Source organism: Onychostoma macrolepis, chromosome 07 (genome assembly GCF_012432095.1).
Source record: "Onychostoma macrolepis isolate SWU-2019 chromosome 07, ASM1243209v1, whole genome shotgun sequence".
In the NCBI taxonomy this organism is placed as follows: Eukaryota; Metazoa; Chordata; class Actinopteri; order Cypriniformes; family Cyprinidae; genus Onychostoma; species Onychostoma macrolepis.
The window spans coordinates 40,536,268-40,563,687 of NC_081161.1; the positions used below are offsets into that span (position 1 = coordinate 40,536,268).

General features: G+C 34.6%; 3 protein-coding genes and 1 long non-coding RNA gene across 8 annotated transcripts; 3 read left to right on the forward strand and 1 right to left on the reverse strand.

Annotated features, from left to right (window-relative positions):
- Positions 1-591: 591 nt before the first annotated feature.
- slc25a22b (solute carrier family 25 member 22b) lies at positions 592-16,225 on the reverse strand. 5 transcript variants are annotated; one of them, XM_058783404.1, is made up of 12 exons: positions 14,552-14,632; positions 12,837-12,940; positions 9,729-9,861; positions 7,784-7,909; positions 7,637-7,692; positions 7,405-7,495; positions 5,886-5,943; positions 4,950-5,010; positions 3,777-3,936; positions 3,516-3,670; positions 1,685-1,760; positions 592-1,599 (listed from the first exon to the last, which is right to left on the reverse strand). In XM_058783404.1, coding segments are annotated over exons 4-12 (813 nt in total). In that variant the 5' UTR covers positions 7,786-7,909; positions 9,729-9,861; positions 12,837-12,940; positions 14,552-14,632; the 3' UTR covers positions 592-1,445. The 5 variants fall into 5 exon arrangements, with proteins under 5 accessions (XP_058639387.1, XP_058639383.1, XP_058639385.1 ...); XM_058783400.1 differs by having other exon boundaries at positions 9,657-9,861; XM_058783402.1 differs by lacking the exon at positions 12,837-12,940 and adding an exon at positions 11,347-11,465 and having other exon boundaries at positions 9,657-9,861; positions 14,552-14,627.
- rplp2l (ribosomal protein, large P2, like) lies at positions 16,107-20,478 on the forward strand. Its single transcript, XM_058783406.1, has 5 exons — positions 16,107-16,243; positions 16,629-16,752; positions 16,841-16,889; positions 19,276-19,371; positions 20,361-20,478. Exons 2-5 carry the CDS (start codon positions 16,630-16,632, stop codon positions 20,435-20,437), a joined length of 345 nt encoding a protein of 114 aa, XP_058639389.1. The 5' UTR covers positions 16,107-16,243; position 16,629; the 3' UTR covers positions 20,438-20,478.
- Positions 20,479-21,098: 620 nt separating this feature from the next.
- Positions 21,099-22,815, forward strand: LOC131544726 (uncharacterized). Its single transcript, XR_009272207.1, has 3 exons — positions 21,099-21,379; positions 22,112-22,186; positions 22,698-22,815. It is a non-coding gene; the product is annotated as an uncharacterized LOC131544726 (long non-coding RNA).
- Positions 22,816-26,118: 3,303 nt separating this feature from the next.
- LOC131544724 (serum amyloid A-5 protein-like) lies at positions 26,119-27,215 on the forward strand. Its single transcript, XM_058783129.1, has 4 exons — positions 26,119-26,190; positions 26,289-26,386; positions 26,480-26,618; positions 26,858-27,215. The coding sequence occupies exons 2-4, from the start codon at positions 26,299-26,301 to the stop codon at positions 26,994-26,996; spliced, it is 366 nt and encodes a 121-aa protein (XP_058639112.1). The 5' UTR covers positions 26,119-26,190; positions 26,289-26,298; the 3' UTR covers positions 26,997-27,215.
- Positions 27,216-27,420: the final 205 nt, after the last annotated feature.

Here is a 27,420-nt window from a genome sequence, read left to right on the forward strand (position 1 = left end):
TTGATACACTGTTCAGAAAAACAAGACTGAATATCTTAAGTCATTTTGCTTCTCAAGCAAATATGTCTTAATTTAAGAAAGTTTGGATATTTGGACTGGAAAACTAATCGAAAAATATTGAGTAAGAAATTGATTTTTGCAGTGCAGTTATTCTGCTCAGGGTTTGTTCTAAACCTCTAACCCTAAGCACCAAGTTCTGCAATTAATTCAGTCTGTAACATACAGACTTCATTTAAAATGTGTTTTGAAGATAGTCTTCGCTGTACAAAGCTTACATAAATCACAAAGGATTATGTTTTAATGCACAGACACAAGCTCAAAGAAAGTGTCTCTTTTGGTTCTGATAAGACCAAGATAAATACAATTCAATAAAACGCTGCACTAAGGAAACCAGCAGTGCTTGATTTCAATAAGCTTAAAAGTAAAACACTTTGTAATTACAGATCTCACAAAGGCAAAATATTTGAATGTAAATGGTTTAATTTTTTTTTAAATAAATGACTCATTCTGAATATATCTTTCAAAAATCTACAATAATAAAATATTCAAAGTAACTGAAGATATATGATCTATTTTAAAAGACTGGTGACAGTAAGGTTTTTTAATGTGTCTTATGCTCACAAATATGCACAAAAAACTGTATTATTATGAAATAATATTACAATTTAAAATAACTGTTTTATATGTGAATATATTATAAAAAGTAATTTATTCCTATGAAGAAAAGCTGAATTTTCAGCATCATTACTCCAGTCATCAGTTTCACATGATCCAAGTCCATTAGCAATTATTTGAAATAGAAAACTTTTGTAACATTATAAATGTCTTTACTGTGACTTTTTATCAATTCAATGCATCCTTGCTCAATGAAAGTACTAATTTGTTTAAAAAAAAAAAAAAACCTTACTTAGCCCCAAACAAATTGTCTTCGGTTTTTTGATGTATGACATAATTTTTACTCAGCTGTTACAATAATTTAAATCTGTGTAATATAACAATAATTAGCTGTTGGTTTTAGCTTTAGCATGGAACAAAGTGTGGCCTACAAACAACTCAAGCCAGCCCAGATCTTCTAACGCAAGGAAACATCGACTCTCTCTCAAAACCCAGTGCTCACTAGCTTTTGGAACAGAGCTATTGTCATGCTGTACTGATAGATGATGAAAACTGGTCCTCAAACACTCGATGCCATAGAAGAACCTTTTTGTCTAAATGGTTCCATAAAGAACCTTTAACATTTGAAGAACCTTTCTGTTTCTCAAAAGCTTCTTTGTGGCGAATGAGGGTTCTTTTGACTGAATGGTTCTTTGTGGAACTAAAAATGGCTCTTCTATGGCATCGCTGTGAAGAACGCTTTATTTTTAAGAGTGAAGCTGATCTGAAACTTCTGCAGTCCAAATACAAGCCACTGTTCCAAGATCAGCACCTTCATCTACAGTACAGATTCAGCGTTTTTGTCCAGGCAGGAGACTGAGAACAAATTCCCCGACTCCCAGGAAGTAAACCACCTGTACGATGCCGAACAGTGGCGCGATGACCAGTGCGCGACAGTACGAGCCCTTCAGGAACGCAGAGGGGCCCTCGTGACGGAGAATCTTACTGATGATGAGATGTTCAGAGAACAAAAATAAGAAAAAACGTCATGGAAATACTTTGATAAATGAGTATGCAAGTATAATTTTACCTGATGCAATCTTTCACTCCGCTGTAAGTGTCCTCATGATATCCACAGGCTAAAGACTGAAGCCTGGTCTTTACCACTGCAGCACAAACACACACATACAAACCATTAGTCTGCATTCACAAAATACTGTCCACTCTTAATCATACTGGTGGCGCTGTAATAATACTGATGACATTATATATCATGTTTGCTGATTTTATTAGGGGAAAATGGAAACTAGAACTTTTAATACCACATTTGGACATACTTAGACTGCTGCTATGTATAAAATAGTCACTGCTTGACTCAATTATGTGCTAAAATGCATTTGAGATGCAGTCACTTTCATTTTGGCTTAGCCTACTGACATATGATTTAATTGCATCTGTTTTTTGAATGAATTTTTATGTCATACTAAAGTGTCACACACCATTACACACATAACTTTTCATTTGTTTTTCATCCTAATCTGTAATGTTTAACATTGACTCTTGTAGGCAAAACATATTCAAATGTAGCTGACTACTAATTCAATGTTTGGGTGTAAGACGCTAAAATACAGGAGCAAACTGCGCCCCCTATGGATTTAATATGATATGCAATTAGTTTTAATTGTAAACATTTTATTCTATATCTAAATGTATAATGTAAATATGACAATATAAATATTTACATAATATTTGCATATATATATATATAGAGAGAGAGAGAGAGAGCGAGAGAGAGAAATGATTTTATATTATTATTTATATAAATATGTCTTTATATAATATTATTATATTTAAACTTAAAATATAAGTAATTATATTATTATTTATATTTTATTATATCTTTGTGTGTGTGTATATTATTTAAAAATATAAAATATATTTTATATAGTAAAATAAAAGTTATTTCACCTGATATTTTTGTGTTATGTATTTTTATGCTTGTCATGTGTTGTTAGCTTAGAGAGCTAACACTACACTCTATTGAAATCAACTCAGATCTTCTTTGTGCTTCATGTCAGGAGCGTTATCTGTATAATGAATGGAGTTATTATGCATGCAGAGTGTCCCAAATCAGTCACTTATGAGGTTCCATTTCAGTTAAGATGCTGTAGGACATAGACAGCAAGGCAGCTAACTACATTTAGGAACATATCCTTTGTGAAGAGTAAACATTGAGGATTCAAATAAATAAACACATTTACTACATTGCCATATTTTTTATGATTTGTGTGTATTATACCCAATTCTGGCTTTTGGCTCATTTCATTTTTCTGGTCATCGTGAATTTGTACTTCTTCTTGTTATATATTACACTATTCAAAAATATTGGGTCAGCATCTTTTTTTTCTTTAAAGAAATAATACTTTTCTAATACTATTATTCAGCAAAGATGCATTAAATTAATCAAAAGTGACAGTGAAAACACAATGTTTCAAAATATATATTTCAAATAAATGCTGTTCTTTTGAACTTTTTATTCATCAAAGAAACTTGAAAAATATATCATATTAAGCAGCATAACTGTTTTCAACACTGACAAATGTTTCTTGAGCAGCAAATCAGCATATTAGAATGATTTCTGAAGGATCATGTGACGCTGAAGACTGGAGTAATGATGCTGAAAATTCAGCTTTACATCACAGAAATAAATTACATTTTAATATATATTCAAATAGAAAACAGCCATTTTTAATTGCAATAATATTTCACAATATCACTGTTTTAACTGATCAAATAAATGCAGCCTTGGCCAAAATAAGACACTTCAAAAAATATATTAAAAATATGTTTAAAAAAAAACGAATTTTAAATTGAGTACACCACATTAAATGCACCCAGTCATACATCACAGGCCATCTCACCGTCCACAGGGTTGACCGCAACAGCTGCGGCGCAGCCTGCAAAACAGCCAGCAAGGAAGGAGATGTAAAACGGAGCTGAACCGTCAGCGTTCCTCCTGCCCAGGCTATTCAGGTTAGCAAACAGTGGGAAGTAGATGATGGAAAAGGGCACATCCCTGAGGGAGACAAAGAGGGAGAACACATCAATGTGAGGTAAAGGATGGAGAGAAAGCACATTATGGATAAATGCGTCCCACAGTTTGAGTGACTCTGTTGGAATACCGTAATAGAGTGGCCCCCAGTCCCTTATAGAGACCAGCGATGCCTTTGTCCTTCAGCAGATCTATGGCTAGTTGGAGGGCCGTGGGAGACTTCAAGTGAACAACATTCACTTTGGCTGCGCCTCCTCCGGCATGCTGGCCAATGAGCTTCCTCTGGGCCTCTGTCAGAGACATGAGATACGGTCAGAATAGCATATTACTCATACTATTTTATATACACTACTGTTCAAAGGTTTGAATTTTTTTATAGAAATTAATGCTTTTATTCAGTAAGAATGCATTAAATTGATCAAAAGTGACATTAAAGACATTTATAATGTTACAAAAGTATTCCATTTCAAATAAATACTGTTCTTTTGAACTTTCTATTCATCAAAAAATCCTGAAAAAAAAATCAACATTGATAATTATAAGAAATTAGCACAGTAGAATGATTTCTGAAGGATCATGTGACACTGAAGACTGGAGTAATGATGCTGAAAATTAAGCTTTGCATCACATTTTAAAATATATTCAAATAGAAAACTGTTTTTTAAAATTGCATTAATATTTCAGAATATTACTGTTTTTACAGTGTTTTTTTTTTTTAGCAAATAAATGCAGCCTTGGTCAGCAGAAGAGACTTGAAACACAAGTATATTTCTGAGAATAACTAGACGACACTTGCTAAACATGCAACATAAATGGTCTTGTTACAACAATGTAGCATACTAAAATTTCAATTCTAACTAAGTTTCAATTTAGTTATTGCTTTATGCATATGCCATGCTATTTTTTTGAATCAGATTGTTACGCACTGCATACAGCATTGAATGTATATGATGCAGTATATGCAACATTTCATGTTCTCTGCTACACTGTTGTCACATGCCTACAATTCATGTTTAATTCAGCAAGCAGAGTCCTGTTATCATCCATGGTTCATATTGTGGTCAAGGTCAAGATGAGTGCATTGCATTGTGGGATGCAACATTACATGCAGTGTGCTCTGTTGTGCATGCCACATTTTGCCAAATGGAGTACATCATCCAGTATTCCGTACATACAGACCTTTTGTATAGTGCACACAATATACATATTGCACACTGTAGAATAGTATACATATATGATACTATGCGCCCCCATCATCAACAAGACACTATCAGCAGACATGAGAAAGTTTTCTATCTTTCACCTATTCTGCCGGCATCCTGCAACTGGATCTTTAGCATCTCCATAGGAGTGGTTACAATCACCTGCCAAAACACAATCCGCATACAGACAGAAGTTACCATTACCATTCAAGACATTTCAGTTTAAAATCAGATATATGAGGGTTATTCCATACAAATGTGTGTTATTTGAGCTGTAAAGGCATCTAAATTGTTCTTTTGAAATGAGGTCAGTAAGATTTAATTAATAATAAAGAAATTAATTTTTTTTCTTTCAGCAGGGATGCATTAAATTGATCAAAGTAAAGGCTTTTACTTTGTTACAAAGAATTTACATTTCAAATAGAATAAAGTTTTTGCTCTTTCTATTCATCAAAAAAAATCCTAAAACATAATGTATCATGGTTTCCACAAAAATATTAGGCAGCACAACAATTTTCAACATGGATAATAAACAGAAATGTTTCTTGAGCAGCAAATCAGCATATTAGAATGATTTCTGAAGGATCATGAGACACTGAAGACTGGAGTAATGATGCTGAAAATTCAGCTTTGATCACAGGAATAAATTACATTTTAAAATATATTAACATAGAAAACATTTATTTTAAACTGTAATAATATTTCACAATTTTACTGTTTTTACTGCATTTTTGATCAAATAATTGCAGCTTTGGTGTGCATAAGAGACTTCTTTCCAAAACATTAAAATCTTACAGACCCCAAACTTCTGACTATTATTTCTTATATTTCTATAGATCTGGAAAACACACATTTTAATATTTTGCCCAACATCTGATTGTTTTGCAATGCCAAATGTGCATTTTGGGTGCACTACGTTCCATCTTAGCTGTACTTAAGCCAGAAAATTACTTTGAAAAACTCATTACTTTCAGGAAAATAAGCTGTTTTGTGTGTGTGAGGAATGTGGGTCCTATGAGTGCAGCAGAGACACTAACTTGGCAGGTACCAGCACCGCAGCCAGCTAACATTTCTCTAACCAACGTCAACTTCTGTCTGGGAGAGAGCCAGAAAAACACAAAGATAAAAAGACAGGAAGAGAGCATTATTTTTAGACGACGATAAGCCCGTTTCCTCTGTAAACAAGTAGCTTTGGGGTCTGACCCTCACCGTGTGATGACATCACACTCCCAAACACACTCTTATTTCAATAATTCATCGGTTCATTGCAGTCTACCGGACTCTATTAATCAATAATTTAGCCATCTAGCTATTAGTCACCACGGAGATGCTCACCACAGCTCCAGGTATTCAAGGTGTACAGAGTTCTACTGCAATATCTATCCATAATGCAGAAGCTTACGGGCGGCTTTTATCAGATCAGCTCTGTTTTCAAAACTCTGTGAGCAAATCCAGCGGCTCTGTGGATTCATTTTCTTAAAAAATAAGACGTAGATCTTCATCCAATCTAAATTATGCCAAAAAAGGAATAAATTAAAAAAGAGCATTGCTCTTTCTAAATCAGTGCAACTGTTAAATAAGTTATGAGACCTTCATTACATCCCACTGCTGAGCACATTCACCGCAAATGAGCAAATTTATTCATTTTAATGAAAACTAATCTATATAATGAAGGTTTATTCTGAAAGGTTGAACTGTGGTTGGACAAAAGGGTATTTCTGTAATTGTAAGGTTGTTGCAAGTTGGCCAAACCGAGTATTTTCTATTGATATGTTTTTGAATTCTTTGTTGTTCATTAAATGTAGCTGAAACGTCCTTTAAATAACCTATAACACATTTTTAAATACAATTGTTTTAAAAACCAAATGTATTGTTTTAAATACATTTTAAAAACCAATATTGTGGAAAATGGATGTTTTACTTTAGATAGTATTGCAAATGTAAGAATTCTTCTCAAATTGTAAACTACCTTTAGAAATGAACTGAAGTATAAAGTATGCCAACTAAATTCATATACACTGTAAAAAAAAAAAAAAAAAAGTTGAGCGAACTTAAAAATGTAGGCTACATAATAATATAAATAAAATTATATAATAATATTATTTATATATGCACTGGCTGTCAAAAGTTTGGAATTCTGAGAACCAAATCAGCATATAGAATGATTTCTGAAGGATCATGAGAAAATTCAGCTTTGAATCAAAGGAATACATCAAAATTTAAAATATATTCAAATAGAAAAGCATTATTTTAAATTGTAAAAATATTTCACAATATTACAGGTTTTACTGTATTTTTGTATTTTTATTCAAATAAATGCAGCTTCTGTCAGCTTAAGACTTATTTCTCCAAACTTTTGACTGCCATTGTGTGTGTTTTGCAATTCAGAATTGAACTGTAAATGCATTTAAATTAAATGTCATGTCTCTCAATTTCCTAAAAAGTTCCAATTCAATTTTAAGTATTTAAGTTAAGATAATTAAGTCAAAATGAAGCTCTGTTTGTCGTTTCCCCCCATACGCTTATGTAAGAAGTTGAGGCTGTTTTTATTCTCACCCATCCTTGGAGAGCTGGTGTCTGAAGAAATCGTTGGCAGCCAGTTTGATGGCCTTTTCTGGAGTTACCAGAGTCAGATTAACCGCAGCTCCTAGAAATGAAAGTGTGAAGGAGGGATATTAAGAAGAAAGGGGGGATAGATAATAATATAGATAATAATAATAGATAATGTAGTTTTTCCAAGCATGAACAATTCCATATGATCTATACAGATTGTGAAACAGTACATCACCTCTGTACATCCCACAGAATCCTTCTGACCGGATGGTTTTTATCAGACAATCAGACCTGTGAATGAAACATATCCTCACCCATATATACATGAACACAAGCACAGGCATTCGTTTGCTCAGACAATTAAAAGCAGCAGGATACATACATGCTAGCGTAGATGCGAGGTCCGTTTTGCTGGTTTTGGAGGCGAGTTTTTGCCAGATCAATCGGAAACACGCAAGTGACACCAATTAACCCGGCAATGCCTCCATTGATGAGTTTAGCTGGCAGACTGAAACAACATTAGAGATTAATCTATAGTGTACAAAAGAAACCATGCCATCAAAAAAAGAGAAGTTCACTTTATTTGCAAAAGCACTGTATTCAAAATCTACAAAAGTTACCTTCTATAAAATAAACTAATTAAAACAGCTGCACCTGTGAGCCTGAAATAATTAGTGCTGTCAAATGATTCATCCAAAATAAAAGTTTTTGTTTGCATAATATATGTGAGTGTTCTGTGTATATTTAGTATGTATATATAAATACACACACACACATACAGTATATATTTTGAAAATATTTGCATCTATTTACGTCTATATTTATATTATAAATAAATAAATATATTTAATATATAAAATTAACATATTTTTCTGAAATATATACATGCATGTGTGTGTATTTATATATACTGTATATAATAAATATACACAGTACACATTCATATATTATGTAAACAAAAACATTTATTTTGGATGCGATTGATCGCGATTAATCGTTTGACAGCACTAGAAATAATACTCAGGTTTATTAAGAAAAAGTTTATTAACCCTTTAAACAAAATCTAAAAAAATAAAATAAATGTTTGCATAGGTGTTTTTGTATCAGATTTCATGCATCAGGCTTTTTATGGCTCATATAACATACAGAGGTAAGAATATGAAGAAAAAAACACCTCAATTTTATTCAGAGGCTCAAACTGAGCAAAATATGAAATCCTGGTGCAGTTGTTGATATTTATATGGCCAAAAAGTAAGAAATTATGATAGTTTGTAATGTAAATAAATTAGATCTTTATAACTGTATAGCAGACCACTTACATAAAATGCATAAATATCAGATGCCACTTTGTATCTCCCAAAAATATGACTTAGTAAGATATTAAATGCTTACTTTTGATCAAAGCTCTGTGGTATTTATTGTGGGGGCAAAACATGTAATGCAATACAATACAGTGATTGAGAGATGAACAAATAAACATTCCTCAAAAACCTGATGGATCATATTTGATACTCACATTTTAACAGGATTTTTTTTTTTTTATGTATGGATAAACAAGTAAATGTCAGTTGCATCAGTCGAGTAAGTGTTCATCTTGAAATATTACTAACAACATAAAAGTTATACTTTTATAAAAGTTATAAAAGTTATAAAAGTTATAAGATTACTTTTTTAAAAATCAGTAAAGATTTCACAGCAAAAAGACACTTGAATCATGAGCTGAAGGTGGACATTTGTACAATTACACTAAAAGGCCTTTTACTTGCTACAAAGTATAACCTATCAATCTTGACAGAAGGCATGTAGTAGATTGTATACAACTGGGTTTTTTAAGAAAATGTTTGAACATGTTGATCATTTAGAGGCCTTAGAAATTCAGTGATAGAGTGGGCTTTATAGGGTTAATTGAACAAAATTAAATAATATTCTAAAAAAAATAAAATAAAAAAAAAAGCAAAATAAATCGTCAGTAAAAGTAATTCAAAAAACTCAAATCAAGTAGCAATGGCCTGAAACATACATTGCACGAGTAAATGAAAGAACTTTAATACAAATGCATCTGAGTTCTGAAGTTTGTTACATCACAGTAATACAAGAAATCACATTAAAGGTAAAGTGGATTACTTTTTTAATGTTAAAACAGGCCTACTATCTTGCTTTTGTGTATTTGTGTAGTTTATATTTTCGGTCTAAGGTATTAACTATATTTTTACTCTACAGTGAGTATTAGCCATTTCCCTCTAAAGAAAACTCACCTGATCTGCTTGTCAGCCATTTAAAACAAAGCCAAGAAAATCAATGACACAGAGCAGATAATGTGGAATTACATTTGCACATATTTTGAGTGTCAAAAACACGGTTTCTATTACTGCTCCAGTCTGTAGTCATCAGGAATGTCCAACATGGCCAGAGAGAAGATGGAGATGATCAGGTTGGTTTGCAGACTCTTTCTCATAATACCTAGAAAAGTCATAAAAAAATCTCCATTATCATCAAACCAATTTTAATTCAATATAAATTATTTGAAAACGTATCTTACACACCCCTGCAAATTTGCTTCTTGGGTAAACTGACCTTATTGTACACTGTAAAATCCAATAGTTTACCTTACTTAAATATAATTAGTTATTTATACTTAGTTGATATACTTACTAGATTTTTATCAAGTTACAGCTAATTTCAAGGTGAATATAACAATTTACTTCACAAAGGAACCAATAATATTAATACACCAATAATACACCATAAAAACCCCCCCCAAAAAAACAAGAAAGCATTTTTTAGTTGCCATTTCATCAAGAAAAAAGAGGTGGGGCAATTCTTAGACTTTTCACTCATCTTTCTCTAGTTGCATTCACTCATTTCCCAAAGTCATCTTAAATGTTGAAATGTCAATACAACTGAACAATTTGAGAACTTCAAAACTTAGTTTTTTCAAGGCAATGGGGTTTGCATGTTGTTAATTAGATTTTACAGTGTAGGCTTGTTTGTACAGAACAATACTGAGAAAATGATATTTTTGCAGTGCTGCTTGAAAACTCTGCTCAAGGATATAGAGTGAGTTTCTGTAACCATGGCAACTGCTGACTACACTACAAACATCACAATGTTTTCTGGACTTCAAAACCATGTGCAGCGAATCCAGGGAATCGACACTTCAGACGGCAGGATGCAGGATCAAAGACGGACTGTGACAGCAGCAGACACGCCATCTCGTTCACTCTGGCCTGCACTAGTATCCATTAGTGAAAACGCAGCACAGTGAATCAAAATAATACCAGAGACAATGGCAGGATCTGCTCGGCTCTCTATTCTGTATTCAGAGGATCTCTCTAGAGGCGGTGTGGTGTCTGAAAGCTTGATAAAAGCAGATTTTTGTCTGTGTGATGGGAAAATGACATGTGACACTTTTGCTTTTGTTCATCCTTCTTAATTCTGCTCATTCTAATGATACTCGTCTGACCCAACCTTAATCTTTGTGCTTTTTATGAATAATACAACCTCTGTGTGTGTGTGTGTGTGTGTGTGTGTGTGTGTGTGAGAGAGAGAGAGAGAGAGAGAGAAAGAGGGATGTTACATAACTTGCTGAGTTATGAATCTAAAATCCACATGAATTATTGGTACTTTCCACCATCAGTGTGAAAAATACACTTTGAAACTCTTGAAAAATTAAATCAAACTTGGTTTCTTATTAAACAGTGTAAAATATGAAAAGAGGAGTAAAATGTTGTTTTTTCACCTTAAGGGGTCAAACTGAATATTATGTGGTGTTGTTTTTTTCACAAGTCTTGCTTGAATATCTAAATTACAGTTTAAATCCTTGGTTGTGTTTCATTGTTCGCTACCATTAAATAACATAAAACTTCAATAAACATATTAAAAGAATAAAGAAAAATTGCTGAAAATGTAGACGAGTTTGTTTTCTCGTTGTTACAGATTCCTCACCAATGTATCCTCTGCAGTGAATGGGTGCCGTCAGAACGAGAGTCGAAAAAGCTGATAAAAACATCACAAGTAATCCACACCACTCCAGTCCATCAGTTAACATTTTGTGAAGCGAAAAGCTGCATGTTTGAAAGAAACAAATTCTTCATTATGACATTCTTAACTTTAAAGCATCACTTCTGGCCAAAATATGAGTCCATAATAACATTTCCCACAGTGAAGAAAATGAGTCTAGTCTGAAACAAGAGAGAAATATGCACAGATCACGCATTGTATACAAGCAAAAAACTGTTCTAAACAAATATGTCAGTATTTTGATGTCAGAGGACAAAAGCTAATGAACTCATGTTTTAGCAGGAGCGATGGTTTGAAGTTAAAAAAAAAAACCCTCAATGATGGATTTGTTTCTTACAAATTACTTGTGGATTATTGTGATGTTTTTATCAGCTGTTTAGACTCTCATTCTGACAGCACCCATTCACTGCAAAGGATCCTAAAAAACAGTTTGATGCATTACATGCATTTAGCAGATATTTATATCCAAAGAGACTTAAAGTGCATTCAAGCAATAGATTTAATCTAAGCATTGTTTGGGAATCAAAGCCAAGATCAGCACAATGTTCTATAGCTGAGTTACAGTGTAACACACCTAATAGTTCTCTCTCTAATGAACATGGAATTTGTACTTTCAATGCTTCAAAAACAATGGGAAATTGCCAGTTAAGATCACCAAATGCAGGTTCAAGACATTTTGTGCATCAATTTTCAATTTCCTCTCAATAGCCTAAAAATGTCTCCAGTTTACAAGCTAACAAAACATGGCAACAGCAACACTGGTGGCTGATAAAATGTTTTGTGGCTGAAGCTCCAGCACAGCGTTTCATTTATAAGTCATGATTGACAAGTGAGGATTTGTGGCAGTTCTATTAAAATGGCTCTTTGAAAAGTACAAATGAAAAACGTCCCAAAAAGTAGCTTTTTAGAGCCACTTGTAGATCAAAACCAGCTCAGAAAAAAGAACAATGACAAAAAACTGACAGCAATCCAAAATCAAAATGGAAACCAGCTTTTTCTTCTTAGAAAAAGACCCCCATCAATCTCACGTGCGTCTCAAACAGTGCTCAAGATAAAGTCTGTAATCAAATGTGAAAATTCTCATAATGAACTCATCATTTCTCATCAAATTCCTCCAAAACCATCTAACCTGAGCTTTTATTCACAATCATATATTCACCCACAGCTCTAAAACAAACATCTCATTTGTATCTATTCTTAAGGAATTAGCAGAAACATCTGAGGCCAAGTTGACACTTACCTGAAACCCAACTGAGAGCTTCATTAAGTCTCCTGAGCTATGAACAAGCAAGTCTGAGCGATAGATTTTTCTTCCGGGTAGAGGCTTTGAGTTTTTTTAATTCTTTGCACTACAGCTAAAACAAGCCTGTTGAATGATGTGACAAATAAAACTCTGGCAAAGCCAGCAGACTCACATTTATCCTGAATCCACAGGCAGTCTCCACAATGCATCCCATTGAGAGATTATGTTCAGAAACCCAAAACCAGCCATTGATAAGACTTACAGGAACAGAGGCTGCTAGTGTACAAGGCAGGAGAGAGAGAAAGTAAATACAAGGGTGTTCAAAGAGGACAGAGAGAGAAAATACCTGGGAGGGAAGATGAGAAGATGAGAGCAGAGCCCTGAAAGAGTCTCACAGACATTAGCCTTCAATATTCGCTCTGCTTTTCTTTTCTTTCGCAAGTTTCCCCCCTAAAGAATCGAATGTATTAAAGCATTTCTGCAGTCTGATTGAACATACAGGTGACCATATTTGGAGAAAATATCTGCAAGCAAATGTAGGAACTTTTCTCAGAACTAACTTCACTTTTCCTACTGTCAATGTGTAAAGTCAGTTACTCCTCAAATTAACTATGAACATGCACCAAATTCATAATAATAATTCAGATAAACATCACAATTGCGAGTGTCACCACGCAATATTGGTTTTATTCAAGTTTAATAAATGAAAAGAGTAAGTGTTTTGTTTGTTTGAACGAATCAGTTGAGTGAATGATTTAGGGACTCACTCATAACAGCCTCTTACATGAATAAATCAGCTAAGTAGATGATTCAATGACTCGCTCATACTTGTTTCCTTTCTAAACTGAATCAGCCTTTTTGAACAGGTAGGTTTAATGAATGATCCAATTATATACTCATAAAGACGGTCAATTGTTTGTGAATGAATCAGTGTTTTTTTAATGAACCAGTTGAATTAACAAGCAAATGACTCACTCATAAAGAAAGTCACTTACTAGTGTAAACAGTAATTATTATTATCATCATTATTATTAAATGTATAGAAATTAATAATTAAACTATTATTGTTGTTATTATTATGGAAAATTAAGATTAACATTGTTCTTTGTACACAGTACTTGTGCATACAACAATAAACATCTTTAAAAACAGCAGTCAGGGCATCCTGTCAAACACCTTTTGCATTTCAAAGAAAGAATGTCATCTAGGTTTGAAATAAATGATGATTGAATTTTCATTTTTGGGTGAACTATCGTTACTGCTTTATCAATCATCTGTCACTTATTTGTCTTTCTGCCATCATTAAATCCACCTCTCACACTAACATCGTTACTAATATCAGACAGTCTGATGTGCTCTTTACATTGCTCACATTCCCAACAATTTTTCTGTCTGTCAGAGACCTTTTCACTATGATTTTATCGCCCGACGTACTCAGATAGTTCACCCAGAAAATGAAAATTCTGTCATTATTTACTCACCCTCGTGTCTTTTTAAATGAAATTGCTTTCTTTATTCTGAGAAACAAAAGGAGATGGTTGCTCTTTTGCAGTGAAGGTGGATGTAATTTATACTGTCAAACTCCAAAAAGGGCAAAATAATATCATACAACTTCTAAAACAGCTTTGTGTGATGAACAGATTGAAATACATTTACAGACAGCTATATAATCTAACAAAGACACAAGCTAGTTTGCCTTCTAGTAGATTGTCTGCTTTGTATGTTATGCTATGTAGGGATGTAACGTAACGTAACGTAACGATTAACCGCGAGCCGGTTGAAAATCGATTCATATATGCCACGATTCAAATCGGTTGAGATGCTAAACAAATCGCGATTCAATTAGGGTTAGGAGTTTATATGAATGTATGTCTGAGGGGAACTTACTGTCTTTAGAAAAGTTTAGATGGTATTTTTTTCTTTTCGTCTTGCCTCTGTATAAGTGCAGCGCTGCTTTGTTTACAGCGGAAACCATGGAAACGCTTAAAGCGCCACCTGCTGGCAGAGACTGAATCTGTTTCATTTCATGCAGATATTTTTTATGTATACAGTAGTTTCACAAAACTGAAGTCAGACCATTCTGTTTTTGCTTCAAATTTCGAAATTATACAACCTAATTTAGATTAAAAACTGCTCGTGTTGCATGTATGCCAATCTTTGTTTGGATCATGATTAAAATGCAGTGGTTGCCTCTGACTTTAAAGAGCACAAAGCCTTATTTTGTTTATATGAAGAGATTTCTTTTATTTGTGTTACTTATTTATTTGTTTTAAAATTTCAATTTAGTGTTGTTATTTACATTTACATTGTGTTATTTAGCAGAGGCTTTTATCCAAAGCGATTTACAAATGAGGACAATAGAAGCAATCAAAACCAACAGAAGAGCAATAATATGCTATATTAGTATATTATTATAGTGTTATATTTCAATTTCACAAAGAAACGTGCTGCATTTTGTCCAAGCAATAATAAAAGGACACATTTAATTTATAATTTGTCTAAAAATCTCATTTTGTAAAATAATAATAATAATATCGTGAATCGAATCGTGAGTTGAGTGAATCGTTACATCCCTATTATTTAGGCTTTCAAATAGTTAGAAAATAATGTTCTCATAAAGGTAAAATCCTCCTGAAACTCATTTATGTGAATGTGATTTTGCATAGGATACTTGGCAAGAATGCCCTCCAAATATTGAACAGTGCATTTCAGAAAAGCATGGTTTGAGTGTAAATCTGTATTAAATAAATATGACATATTTACCTTATAAATCCACTGATGAGATGAGATGAGATGTGGTGCATGGGAGCTATATCTCAGACAGTCACTTTATATATTTGGTTTATATGCTCATGATAAACAATGACCTCTGCTGGCATGTTTTATTAACAGACTAGTGGCACATTCGATGGTTTCGATTATGCAATATCTAAATAATTTGGAATTTATCATAATAATGGCCAATTTTGTTCTTGTGTATTTTTATAAAAACAACAACAACATACTTTTTACAATCTCACTATGTTAATAATTCGTTCACTAACTTACAATGACCAACAGTGGACGTGCATGCATGACAGAAGAACTCTTTATTATATATATTTTGCCATTTCAGTGTTTATTTATTTTTTATTGTTTTTTTTGTTTGTTTGTTTTTTTTTTGCATAATTTGTGTTTCCTAAATGTAACATTTTATGTAAAACATTAATCAACCAATTTCTGGCTAATTAGGATTCCTTTGTCTTATCCACTGGGCGCACTGATCTATTATTGTTCAGTGGTTGAGAACAAAAATAAAATACATTTTTATTCTTTCTCTCTTTTTATTATTACTGTCGTAATGTTGTATGAAAATGTGCAGAAATTATTAAGAAATAAATATCCCATTCAAATCAGGGGGCGAAGAGAGAAGAAGCCCCGCCCTCACCCTCGTGATTGACGTGCTTCCCAGCCTTTCGATTGGCTCCTCGCGTGTGACGTCATCGACCGTGTCGTTTTTCCGGTTTTCTCCGCCTTTCCGCTTCCTTTCTGCCTGCACGAGCCCGCTAGTGAACACGCGCGACTCCCTCTCTCCGCAAAGTGAGTGAATAAAAACACTAATTTAACAAGCACATATAAACGTCAAATGAGCAAATGATGAACGTGTTTGAAACGATAAAGGCCCTCAATCCTTCATTTGCGAGGTTGATGTAGTACAGAAGCTCAGATTAATGTATTGAAACACAGTCCGCTAACAGTAGTTCACTCAGCCATGTGGCATATCTCTGAATTACTAGTGAAAGATGCCGTAGCTGAGCCATTGTTTTAATTTAAGAACACTAAAGTCCTCTCTAGCGCTTTTAACTTCAAATTCTTCAATTGGAGAAGAGCTCAAATAGTGGTCATGAAACGTTAGACTTTTTTGTGTGAACATTTATGATGCCTTTTCTTTGTTAACGCATGAATTTCTCGGTGTTTGTTATAGGATGCGTTACGTAGCTGCTTACTTGCTCGCTGCCCTCGGAGGCAAAGACAGCCCCAGCACAGGTGACATCAAGAAGATCCTGGACAGCGTCGGCATTGAGGTTGATGATACCCGGATGAGCAAGGTAAACCTGTGCGTGAGCACCCGGGAGCATGGTGTGCTTAAGAGACTCGTTTATGTGCTTGCTTTAATATTGACTTCTGTATTTGTAGGTTGTGTCTGAGCTCAATGGCAAAAATTTGGAGGAGGTGATTGCCCAAGGTAAGTTGGTCATTGTTTTAAACTGGTAATATAATGGTAACAAATGTAAGGGAAACCTTTGACTTGAGGATATAGGCCTCTTACTGTTTAAGACATGGTTCCCGTGGTTGTGGAAAATGTTGGGGAATTAACTTTTTTTTTTCTTCTAAACTTGAAAAAGTATTGGATATGGCATGAACATCACCGGGGGAAAAAATGTAGAAACTATTTTGACCCAGAAATTGCTAATAAATTCCACAAAGAAAGGAACAAGAATTAATAATTTGATTTAAATGTGAAATTTTGAAAAACTGAAATTTGTATTTTCTTATGTCTTATATAGGCTACTTCCAGTAATTTAATTCACAACTTTTAAAAAAGATCCATTTTAAAGTGTATTGAATTCTTCTTCTTTCTTTTTTTTAAGGCAATCTTCAGACTTTTATTTTCATTTGAATAACCTTGTAGTTTTGGGTACATAATTTTGGGAATAAATTGGATGTAGAATTTAAAATAAATTTTCACTCAAGTGAGATCTTGAAGTAGAATAATAGGGCTGCAACTAACGATTATTTTAATAATCGATTAATCTGTCGATTATTTTTTCGATTAATCGATGAATCGGATTAGAAAAAGAAAAAAAAGAAAAGCATTCATTTCCAACCCTTTTTTCAAAAACAGAACTAAAATCTTTAGAAAGTGCACAAACATGTTGCTCCTTGAACATCCCTGAGCTGTTATAATAATAATAAAATAAAATAAAAATGGACTAACACAAAAAACATACACATGTATGCTTTACATCTGCCAAATATATAGACGTTTTGGGGGGGGAGTGCAAAAAATTAAATAATTTAACAACACTGCGTCGTTAGCGTTGGTATTGTATCAGACACTTGCACTTAACATTATATGAAAATCAAGCTCAAATGGAGTTAATAATGTTTTTGAGAATGACGGAGATGGAGTGTTTTGTTTGTCATTAGAACGGCTGTAACTGTTATCTGAAGCAGCAAGTGCATTATGCTTTCATCAACTTTTACAGGTTATATAACTTTGATTGTAGCTATATGGGCGCTTAGTTTTTTCTTGTTGTTTAATACACTTGGCCAAAATCTCAAATTAAGCGCTTATGCACATAATGCACAGGATATTTAAAACGTATATAGACAGCAAATAACTAATTCTTCTCCACTCTTCAAACACACAAAAACATTATCCTTTACTGACATAGTGTTTGAGTAAAGAAAACGCTGTACTATTCAAACACCAATTATTTATTCACCCTTGCATTGCGAAAAAGCAGAGATCTCATCTTCTCCAGGCTGTGCGCGGCGCGTCAATCTGAATGAAGGCGGGGTGAAGTTACGAGGTCTCGCTGAGAGCTCGATGATCCAATGGCGTTTTACTGACAAGTTATTTTAATGCTTATCATTGGTTTACTATTTTTAAAACTCTCTGATTTAAAATAATAAAACGAATTATAAGCGACTCAAGTTTGTATAATTTTTCACAGCACCTGACTGGGCTAGAGTATGGCAACTGCCATACTCTGCCATACGCAAACGCCGCCCCTGCTCCCACACCTTGGATGACTTGGGTCGCACGGATTTCTCTGCCTCCGCCATGTATCTTTCCTCTACCTCCGCTCGTTTTTTTTACTTTTTTTTTTTTATTTATGAGGCGCCAAACTCTGCTACCATCCGTGCGCGAGAGAGACCGAGTGTGTTCACTCCGCTCCGCGCTCAACTAAAGTTTTTTTTTTTTTTTTAATAATCAAACGTCTCCGCGTCGCGCGACACAACGAATCGATTATGAAATTCGTTGCCAACGCTTTTAGTAATCGATTTTTATCGATTTAATCGATTCGTTGTTGCAGCCCTATAGAATAATTAAAATGTTATGTTCTTGTAAAATGTACAAGTCTTAAAATAGTCTTTATTTAAAACTTAGAATTTTTATCAAATCAAGTTTTCAGTGTATGATGAGTTAGGCTAATTGTCATGTAATGTTTTATGTAATTGTTGCTTATTTTTCTGTACAGAACATTGGTTGCTTTGAAAAAAAACCTTTGAAAGTTCTTTATTAAAGATTGTGTTGAGAATATCAAAGTCTGTAAATTCCGGCTCTAAAATAGTTTAATAGGAATTGCAGTTTGTAGAATAATCTTTATAAAATGTTTTCTAAAAAACCTTATCAGGTAATCACCTGCAGAGTCGCTTTAACCTCAGGTTACTCCAGTCAGGCGGTTTCTGCATTTAGTTTAAAATTCAGGATAAAAGTGCATGACAAACTAAGCATGATTTCTGGTATCTCAACATATGAGCATCACGGATAAGAAATCAATCAGTTGAGAACAGTCAGTTTGGGTGAGCACGTCTCAGTCTGTGTTTGTGGTGTCTGACAGGTTTCAGCAAGCTGGCCAGCGTGCCGTCCGGAGGAGCTGTAGCTGCTTCCAGCGCTGCCGCCCCATCCGCTGGAGGAACTGCTGCTGCCCCTGCAGGTCAGTGCCGCCCGGCTCTCTAATAGAGTTGGGCGATAAAGCTCTGTGATTATCAGCTTATGTATTTGCTGATTGAACCGTCATTTCAACCAAATATCCATTATGAGCAAGTAGCTAAACCTCAGTGAAGTTAGCATAAACTACTCATCAAGGGAGTAAATGCAAAATGCTGTGACTGTGTGAAATACACTATATTGTCAAAAGTATTGGGTCACCCCCTTCTAATGAACAGGTTTGACTACTTTAGTAATTTCCATGAGTACAAATCTTAATGTTTAAGCATATAATGATATTCTAGGGAATTGTGTGCTTCTAATTTTAAAGCAACAGTTTGGACAGGACCCTTTTCTATTCTAACATGACAATGCCTCTGTGTATAAGGCAAGGTTTGAGTAATGATTGATTTAGTCAGTGTGGAAGAACTTGACTGGTCTGCAGAAAGCCAAGTCCTAATCCAAGCTGAACACCTCTGGTGTGACTTTAAATGCAGATCTTGAGCCAAAAACTCTTTACCAAACACCAATGACTTGTACATATAGATACAGTCATTTTAGACACTTCCAAAACTGTTGCAACAGAGATGGAAATACAATTTTTAAATACATGAATTATGTTTCCATCTTTGTTGCCACAGTTTTGGAAGTGCCTTTTTCTGTTCTAAAGAATGGGGTGTCCCAATACGTTTGTCCATATAGTGTATGTACAAGTCATTGGTGTTTGTTAAAGAGTTTTTGGCTCAAGATCTGCATTTAAAGTCACACCAGAGGTGTTCAGCTTGGATTAGGACTTGGCTTTCTGCAGACCAGTCAAGTTCTTCCACACTGACTAAATCAATCATTTCTTTTTGAACCTTGCCTTATACACAGAGGCCTTGTCATGTTAGAATAGAAATTGATATATAATTGTGATAGATATATAATTGTGAACTGTTGATTGGTTTCCTGTAGGTCCTGTAACGTTAATGTCTATTCCTTTTCTTTTTCCTGCAGCGGAGGAGAAGAAAGAAGAGAAGAAAGAGGAGTCTGAAGAATCCGAAGATGACATGGGATTCGGACTCTTTGACTAATCTGTCTCCTCGGGACCAAAATAAAGTTTATTACAAAATGATTTCTGCTTCTTTGGTCATTTCAGAATGTTCAAATGATGCTTTTAATGTGGAAGAGGATGAGCGATGGGAATCTGTACTCCATGATCGCACCCAAGAGCCCACGGATAACTGCACTCGTGGTCATTTGTTTGAAAGTTGTGAATACTTTAAATTGAGCTTTTTAATACTTTCTCCCTTTTCTGTGTAATTTGAAAATGGCAGGAGTTTAATTACCTGGCTTACCTGGAGACACTCTTATGAATGTTGTCAGTCATGTTCAAACCTTTGTTCGGGAAGTGAAAATGTAGGCATACTGTTCGTAACGACTCGTTATTATTGAGGTAAATACCATATCACTTAGATAATTAGACATTGTTATTCTCTGCTATGCCGATGCCACTCAATTTCTGCCTGTATTTCTGAATGAAAGTGTTGGTTGAAGGCCTAAAATCAGTTGTCTGTAAATGCACACATTTTGAATATTGGTGACAAAAAACAACTTGTGAAACGAAAAGCTGTGTGCTTCCTGCGTCCATAATATTTATTTTTTCAGTGAAAATGTTTTATGAATCAGAAGAGAAATATGCACCGTTCTAAACGAGTAAAACACTTCTAAACAAATATGTGGGTGAGAGGACAACAGAGGATGGACTTTTTCACATTATGGAGATATATTTTGGCCAGAAGTGACCGTTTAAAGGTAAAAAGCCTTAATGATGGATTTTTTCTTACAAGCGTGCATATTTTCGCTTCACGACATTAATTGATGGACTGAAGTCATGTGGATTAACGTGATGTTTGGACTCTTTCTGACGGCACCCATTCACTGCAGAGAATACACTGGTGAGCAAGTGATGCAATGCTAAATTTCTCCAAATCCGTTGAAGAAACAAACTCATCTACATCTTGGATGGCCTGAAAGTGAGTAGAATTGAGCAAATATTCATTTTTGGGTGAACTGTTCTTTGAAATATTCCTCTTATTACAATAGATTGAATGGGATTTTAGCAAGTAAAGAGTGTAAACAAACTACTTAAGCACAGCATTCTTACATTGTGATGTTAAGGCAGTATCTCACCTCTGTCTTTTGGCTGAGTCAGGTTTTTTCCGAAGCTTAAATCATTAGCTTGGACGTGATTGGACACGGAGTTTCCCAGTTGTGACGTGCCATTAATATTTTGGTTCTTTGGGCTGATTCCACTGTTACACAACTGTTTCTGGGAAGTCAGATGTCTTCGAGACACTTTACTTTCTTTCTATTTACTTTCTTGTCTAATCAAGATCGGAAGTGTGCAAAAAAAAAGGTCATCCACCTTAACTGATGCAAATCATTTCATAATGGTTTATGGTTTTCGACAGTTTATGTCTGAAACTATTAGTAATTATTTTTTTAATGCATTTGGCATATATACTTCATTTGAAGCGACTTCAGATTTACACATTTTATCGGGTCATGCTTTCCCTTGGAATTAAACCTTGATGTTTCTTGTGCCATTGTAGGTGTGTAATACAATGTAATTTTAGATTAAATGGCATCATTGACTGATTCACCGTTTTGGCCACAATGTGTGAGAATAATTTCAGTATTTTGCTTTTGTGTGGAGTTTTTGCAGTTGTTTGCTCTCCTAAATGTTAAATCTGGTTTTCTTGCAGTGTGACGCCTAAATCATCCCAGGACATGGAAATTCCAGATGCCTGCACATGTAGTCAACACTTGCACACCAGAGTGTGTGTATATAGTTTTTTTTATTATTTTTTTACCAATGACACCAATGACTTGTACATACACTATATGGACAAACGTATTGGGACACCCCCTTCTTTAGAACAGAAAAAGGCACTTCCAAAACTGTGGCAACAAAGATGGAAACATAATTCAAGTATTTAAAAATTGTATTTCCATCTCTGTTGCAACAGTTTTGGAAGTGTCTAAAATGACTGTACCCATATGTACAAGTCATTGGTGTTTGTTAAAGAGTTTTTGGCTCAAGATCTGCATTTAAAGTCACACCAGAGGTGTTCAGCTTGGATTAGGACTTGGCTTTCTGCAGACCAGTCAAGTTCTTCCACACTGACTCAATCAATAATTTCTTTTTGAACCTTGCCTTATACACAGAGGCCTTGTCATGTTAGAATAGAAATTGATATATAATTGTGATAGATATATAATTGTGAACTGTTGATTGGTTTCCTGTAGGTCCTGTAACGTTAATGTCTATTCCTTTTCTTTTTCCTGCAGCGGAGGAGAAGAAAGAAGAGAAGAAAGAGGAGTCTGAAGAATCCGAAGATGACATGGGATTCGGACTCTTTGACTAATCTGTCTCCTCGGGACCAAAATAAAGTTTATTACAAAATGATTTCTGCTTCTTTGGTCATTTCAGAATGTTCAAATGATGCTTTTAATGTGGAAGAGGATGAGCGATGGGAATCTGTACTCCATGATCGCACCCAAGAGCCCACGGATAACTGCACTCGTGGTCATTTGTTTGAAAGTTGTGAATACTTTAAATTGAGCTTTTTAATACTTTCTCCCTTTTCTGTGTAATTTGAAAATGGCAGGAGTTTAATTACCTGGCTTACCTGGAGACACTCTTATGAATGTTGTCAGTCATGTTCAAACCTTTGTTCGGGAAGTGAAAATGTAGGCATACTGTTCGTAACGACTCGTTATTATTGAGGTAAATACCATATCACTTAGATAATTAGACATTGTTATTCTCTGCTATGCCGATGCCACTCAATTTCTGCCTGTATTTCTGAATGAAAGTGTTGGTTGAAGGCCTAAAATCAGTTGTCTGTAAATGCACACATTTTGAATATTGGTGACAAAAAACAACTTGTGAAACGAAAAGCTGTGTGCTTCCTGCGTCCATAATATTTATTTTTTCAGTGAAAATGTTTTATGAATCAGAAGAGAAATATGCACCGTTCTAAACGAGTAAAAACACTTCTAAACAAATATGTGGGTGAGAGGACAACAGAGGATGGACTTTTTCACATTATGGAGATATATTTTGGCCAGAAGTGACCGTTTAAAGGTAAAAAGCCTTAATGATGGATTTTTTCTTACAAGCGTGCATATTTTCGCTTCACGACATTAATTGATGGACTGAAGTCATGTGGATTAACGTGATGTTTGGACTCTTTCTGACGGCACCCATTCACTGCAGAGAATACACTGGTGAGCAAGTGATGCAATGCTAAATTTCTCCAAATCCGTTGAAGAAACAAACTCATCTACATCTTGGATGGCCTGAAAGTGAGTAGAATTGAGCAAATATTCATTTTTGGGTGAACTGTTCTTTGAAATATTCCTCTTATTACAATAGATTGAATGGGATTTTAGCAAGTAAAGAGTGTAAACAAACTACTTAAGCACAGCATTCTTACATTGTGATGTTAAGGCAGTATCTCACCTCTGTCTTTTGGCTGAGTCAGGTTTTTTCCGAAGCTTAAATCATTAGCTTGGACGTGATTGGACACGGAGTTTCCCAGTTGTGACGTGCCATTAATATTTTGGTTCTTTGGGCTGATTCCACTGTTACACAACTGTTTCTGGGAAGTCAGATGTCTTCGAGACACTTTACTTTCTTTCTATTTACTTTCTTGTCTAATCAAGATCGGAAGTGTGCAAAAAAAAGGTCATCCACCTTAACTGATGCAAATCATTTCATAATGGTTTATGGTTTTCGACAGTTTATGTCTGAAACTATTAGTAATTAATTTTTTAATGCATTTGGCATATATACTTCATTTAAAGCGACTTCAGGTTTACACATTTTATCGGGTCATGCTTTCCCTTGGAATTAAACCTTGATGTTTCTTGTGCCATTGTAGGTGTGTAATACAATGTAATTTTAGATTAAATGGCATCATTGACTGATTCACCGTTTTGGCCACAATGTGTGAGAATAATTTCAGTATTTTGCTTTTGTGTGGAGTTTTTGCAGTTGTTTGCTCTCCTAAATGTTAAATCTGGTTTTCTTGCAGTGTGACGCCTAAATCATCCCAGGACATGGAAATTCCAGATGCCTGCACATGTAGTCAACACTTGCACACCAGAGTGTGTGTATATAGTTTTTTTTATTATTTTTTTACCAATGACACCAATGACTTGTACATACACTATATGGACAAACGTATTGGGACACCCCCTTCTTTAGAACAGAAAAAGGCACTTCCAAAACTGTGGCAACAAAGATGGAAACATAATTCAAGTATTTAAAAATTGTATTTTCATCTCTGTTGCAACAGTTTTGGAAGTGTCTAAAATGACTGTACCCATATGTACAAGTCATTGGTGTTTGTTAAAGAGTTTTTGGCTCAAGATCTGCATTTAAAGTCACACCAGAGGTGTTCAGCTTGGATTAGGACTTGGCTTTCTGCAGACCAGTCAAGTTCTTCCACACTGACTCAATCAATAATTTCTTTTTGAACCTTGCCTTATACACAGAGGCATTGTCATGTTAGAATAGAAAAGGGTCCTGTCCAAACTGTTGCTTTAAAATTAGAAGCACACAATTCCCTAGAATATCATTATATGCTTAAACATTAAAATTTGTACTCATGGAAATGACTAAAGTAGTCAAACCTGTTCATTAGAAAAGGGTGACCCAATACTTTTGACAATATAGTGTATACACACACACACACACACACATATATATAAATGCTTGTAAATATATATACGTGTATATTAGTGCTGTCAAACAATTAATCGTGATTAATGGCATCCAAAATAAACATTTTTGTTTACATAATATATGTATGTGTAATGTGTATATTTATTATGTATATAAATGCACACATATACAGTATATATTTATGTGTATTTGCATGTATATATTTATATTCTTATAATAAACAAAAAATATATATAAACAACATATTTTTCATAAATATATACATGCATGTGATTGTATTTATATATACATAATAAATATACACAGTATACACATATATTATGTAAACAAAAACTTTTATTTTGGATGTGATTAATCGTGATTAACCGTTTGACAGCACTGTATATATATATATATATATATATATATATACATATATATATTACCACCTTGCAGCATCCTATGTTGTTTAATTCTGTTGTATCTGAAGTACTTGTGCATTCAAACTTATGTCAGTGAGTAAGTATTGTAAGTAAAAAAAATATTTTTACCAAAGTTTTCAAGTGAAAGTGTGAGTGGTAACACCATATACACACATCTGGTTTGCAAACATTGGCTGCATGTGCAGGCATCTGGAATTTCCATGGACACTCCAAGAACAATCATTTTTATCATTTGGGAATTGGAAACACACACTGTGGCCAACACAGTGAATCAGTCTCAGAGGTGCCAGTCAACAATTTATTTCACAAAATGCATGATGTGATGTGTAAACTTAAAGTCACTTTGGATAAGCTGTATGCCAAACGTATTATTCAGTTACATAATGCTCTGCATCAGTAAAGTTGGCTGCTGGCCTTTTTATTTTATTGCTTGGTCATGATAGTTCTTGTTTGAGGGGGAGGGGGAGGGGGTTGTAACTAGAAACTAAACATGTGAGTTGCGTGCTTGATAGTGCAAGAGTCTGAATTTGTAGCTATTAATTTATTACCTTATAAAACAATCTGGTCATAACCATCTCTCCAGTTGGTGTCCAGCCCAGTCCGAGCCTTATAAAATGTCTCTAGCTGGGTGAAGACCTGATGTGTCTGAACTGAACGAACCTGAGAGGTAAGAGACTGACTGAACCAACCTCTTTCTTAATGCAAACATGTTACAGCTTTTACTAATATTACAATTTGCTCACTGTTATATTTTTATGTGTTCAGCTCTGTAATCATGAAGCTTATTCTTGCTGTGCTGGTGCTGGTTTTGGTGGTCGAGACCCAGGCGCAATGGTACCGGTACCCAGAACAAGCCATTGAAGGTCACTTACTTTTAATCTGCATTTACTCCTAAATCATGCACTCAGCTGAGTCGGTTCGCAGGCAGATTATAACCACCTCACTGTGTTTTGTAGGTGCAAGGGACATGCGGCGTGCTTACCAGGATATGTTGGAGGCCAACCATAAACACTCAGACAAGTATTTCCATGCACGCGGGAACTATGATGCTGCAAGTAGGGGCCCCGGAGGCAGATGGGCAGCCGAAGTGATCAGGTATGTAATCTGTGGCAGATTTGACATGATTTTATCCCTCAGAAGTTCATTTGAGCACTTATAGTGAGCAAGCAAATTTGCTTCCTCGCACTATATCATGCAACAGCAGCTCAATGTGCAATTATGGATGTTTTTGAGAATTTTGAATTATTATTATTATTATTGTATGTTAATGTTTACATTTTAAGTGCATGGAAATTGCCTTAAATCACTAGTAAATCTTGTTCTGATGTGTGCAGTGATGCAAGAGAAGCTATGCAGATACTAACTCGCAGAGGTCATTCAGATTCTGAAGCTGACCAGGAAGCCAATCGCTGGGGACGTAACGGCGGTGACCCCAACCACTACAGACCGGAAAAACTTCCCAAGAAGTACTGAAAAGAAGACCATCAGTGCAACTGAAAATGACTGAAATCATTTTTGCTCTAAAACTGCTTGATTCAATTTTACATAAAACCGTTTAACTCTTCCTTTTTACACCTTGACACTATCCTTAATTACATCTTCATTTATGACAACAAAAAAGCAATCTTTAAGTTGTAGCTTCATTCAGTCTATGTAACATGCTCTAGTGTCTGAATAAAGCAAGCAAATTCATTTGTAGTTGTGTGTGTTTTTAATACGTCCCTCATTGTTTATGTTGGAGCGCCACCAGCTGGTCACTCATGCACATTGATCCACAAAATGTCAATTAAAAAAAAAATAAAAAATGTTTTTGACTTTGATAAACTGAAAATAAATCAGTGCTTTTGCTTTTGTGTGGAGGTTTTGCTGTTGTTTGCTCTCCCAAATGTTAAAACGG

What these genes read in the sequence shown, in the direction of transcription:
- slc25a22b (XM_058783403.1), bottom strand. Translation starts at nt 9,676, where the DNA reads ATGGCTGACAAGCAGATCAG. An exon ending in GCGGTGCTGGTACCTGCCAA is followed by an intron (nt 5,011 to 5,885) that starts GTTAGTGTCTCT and finishes GTGTTTTGGCAG; the next exon opens with GTGATTGTAACCACTCCTAT. An exon ending in GCAGGATGCCGGCAGAATAG is followed by an intron (nt 3,937 to 4,949) that starts GTGAAAGATAGA and finishes TGTCTCTGACAG; the next exon opens with AGGCCCAGAGGAAGCTCATT.
- rplp2l (XM_058783406.1), top strand. Translation starts at nt 16,630, where the DNA reads ATGCGTTACGTAGCTGCTTACTTGCTCGCTGCCCTCGGAGGCAAAGAC. An exon ending in GGAGGAGGTGATTGCCCAAG is followed by an intron (nt 16,890 to 19,275) that starts GTAAGTTGGTCA and finishes GGTGTCTGACAG; the next exon opens with GTTTCAGCAAGCTGGCCAGC. An exon ending in AACTGCTGCTGCCCCTGCAG is followed by an intron (nt 19,372 to 20,360) that starts GTCAGTGCCGCC and finishes TTTTTCCTGCAG; the next exon opens with CGGAGGAGAAGAAAGAAGAG.
- LOC131544724 (XM_058783129.1), top strand. Translation starts at nt 26,299, where the DNA reads ATGAAGCTTATTCTTGCTGTGCTGGTGCTGGTTTTGGTGGTCGAGACC. An exon ending in CCCAGAACAAGCCATTGAAG is followed by an intron (nt 26,387 to 26,479) that starts GTCACTTACTTT and finishes TGTGTTTTGTAG; the next exon opens with GTGCAAGGGACATGCGGCGT. An exon ending in TGGGCAGCCGAAGTGATCAG is followed by an intron (nt 26,619 to 26,857) that starts GTATGTAATCTG and finishes TGATGTGTGCAG; the next exon opens with TGATGCAAGAGAAGCTATGC.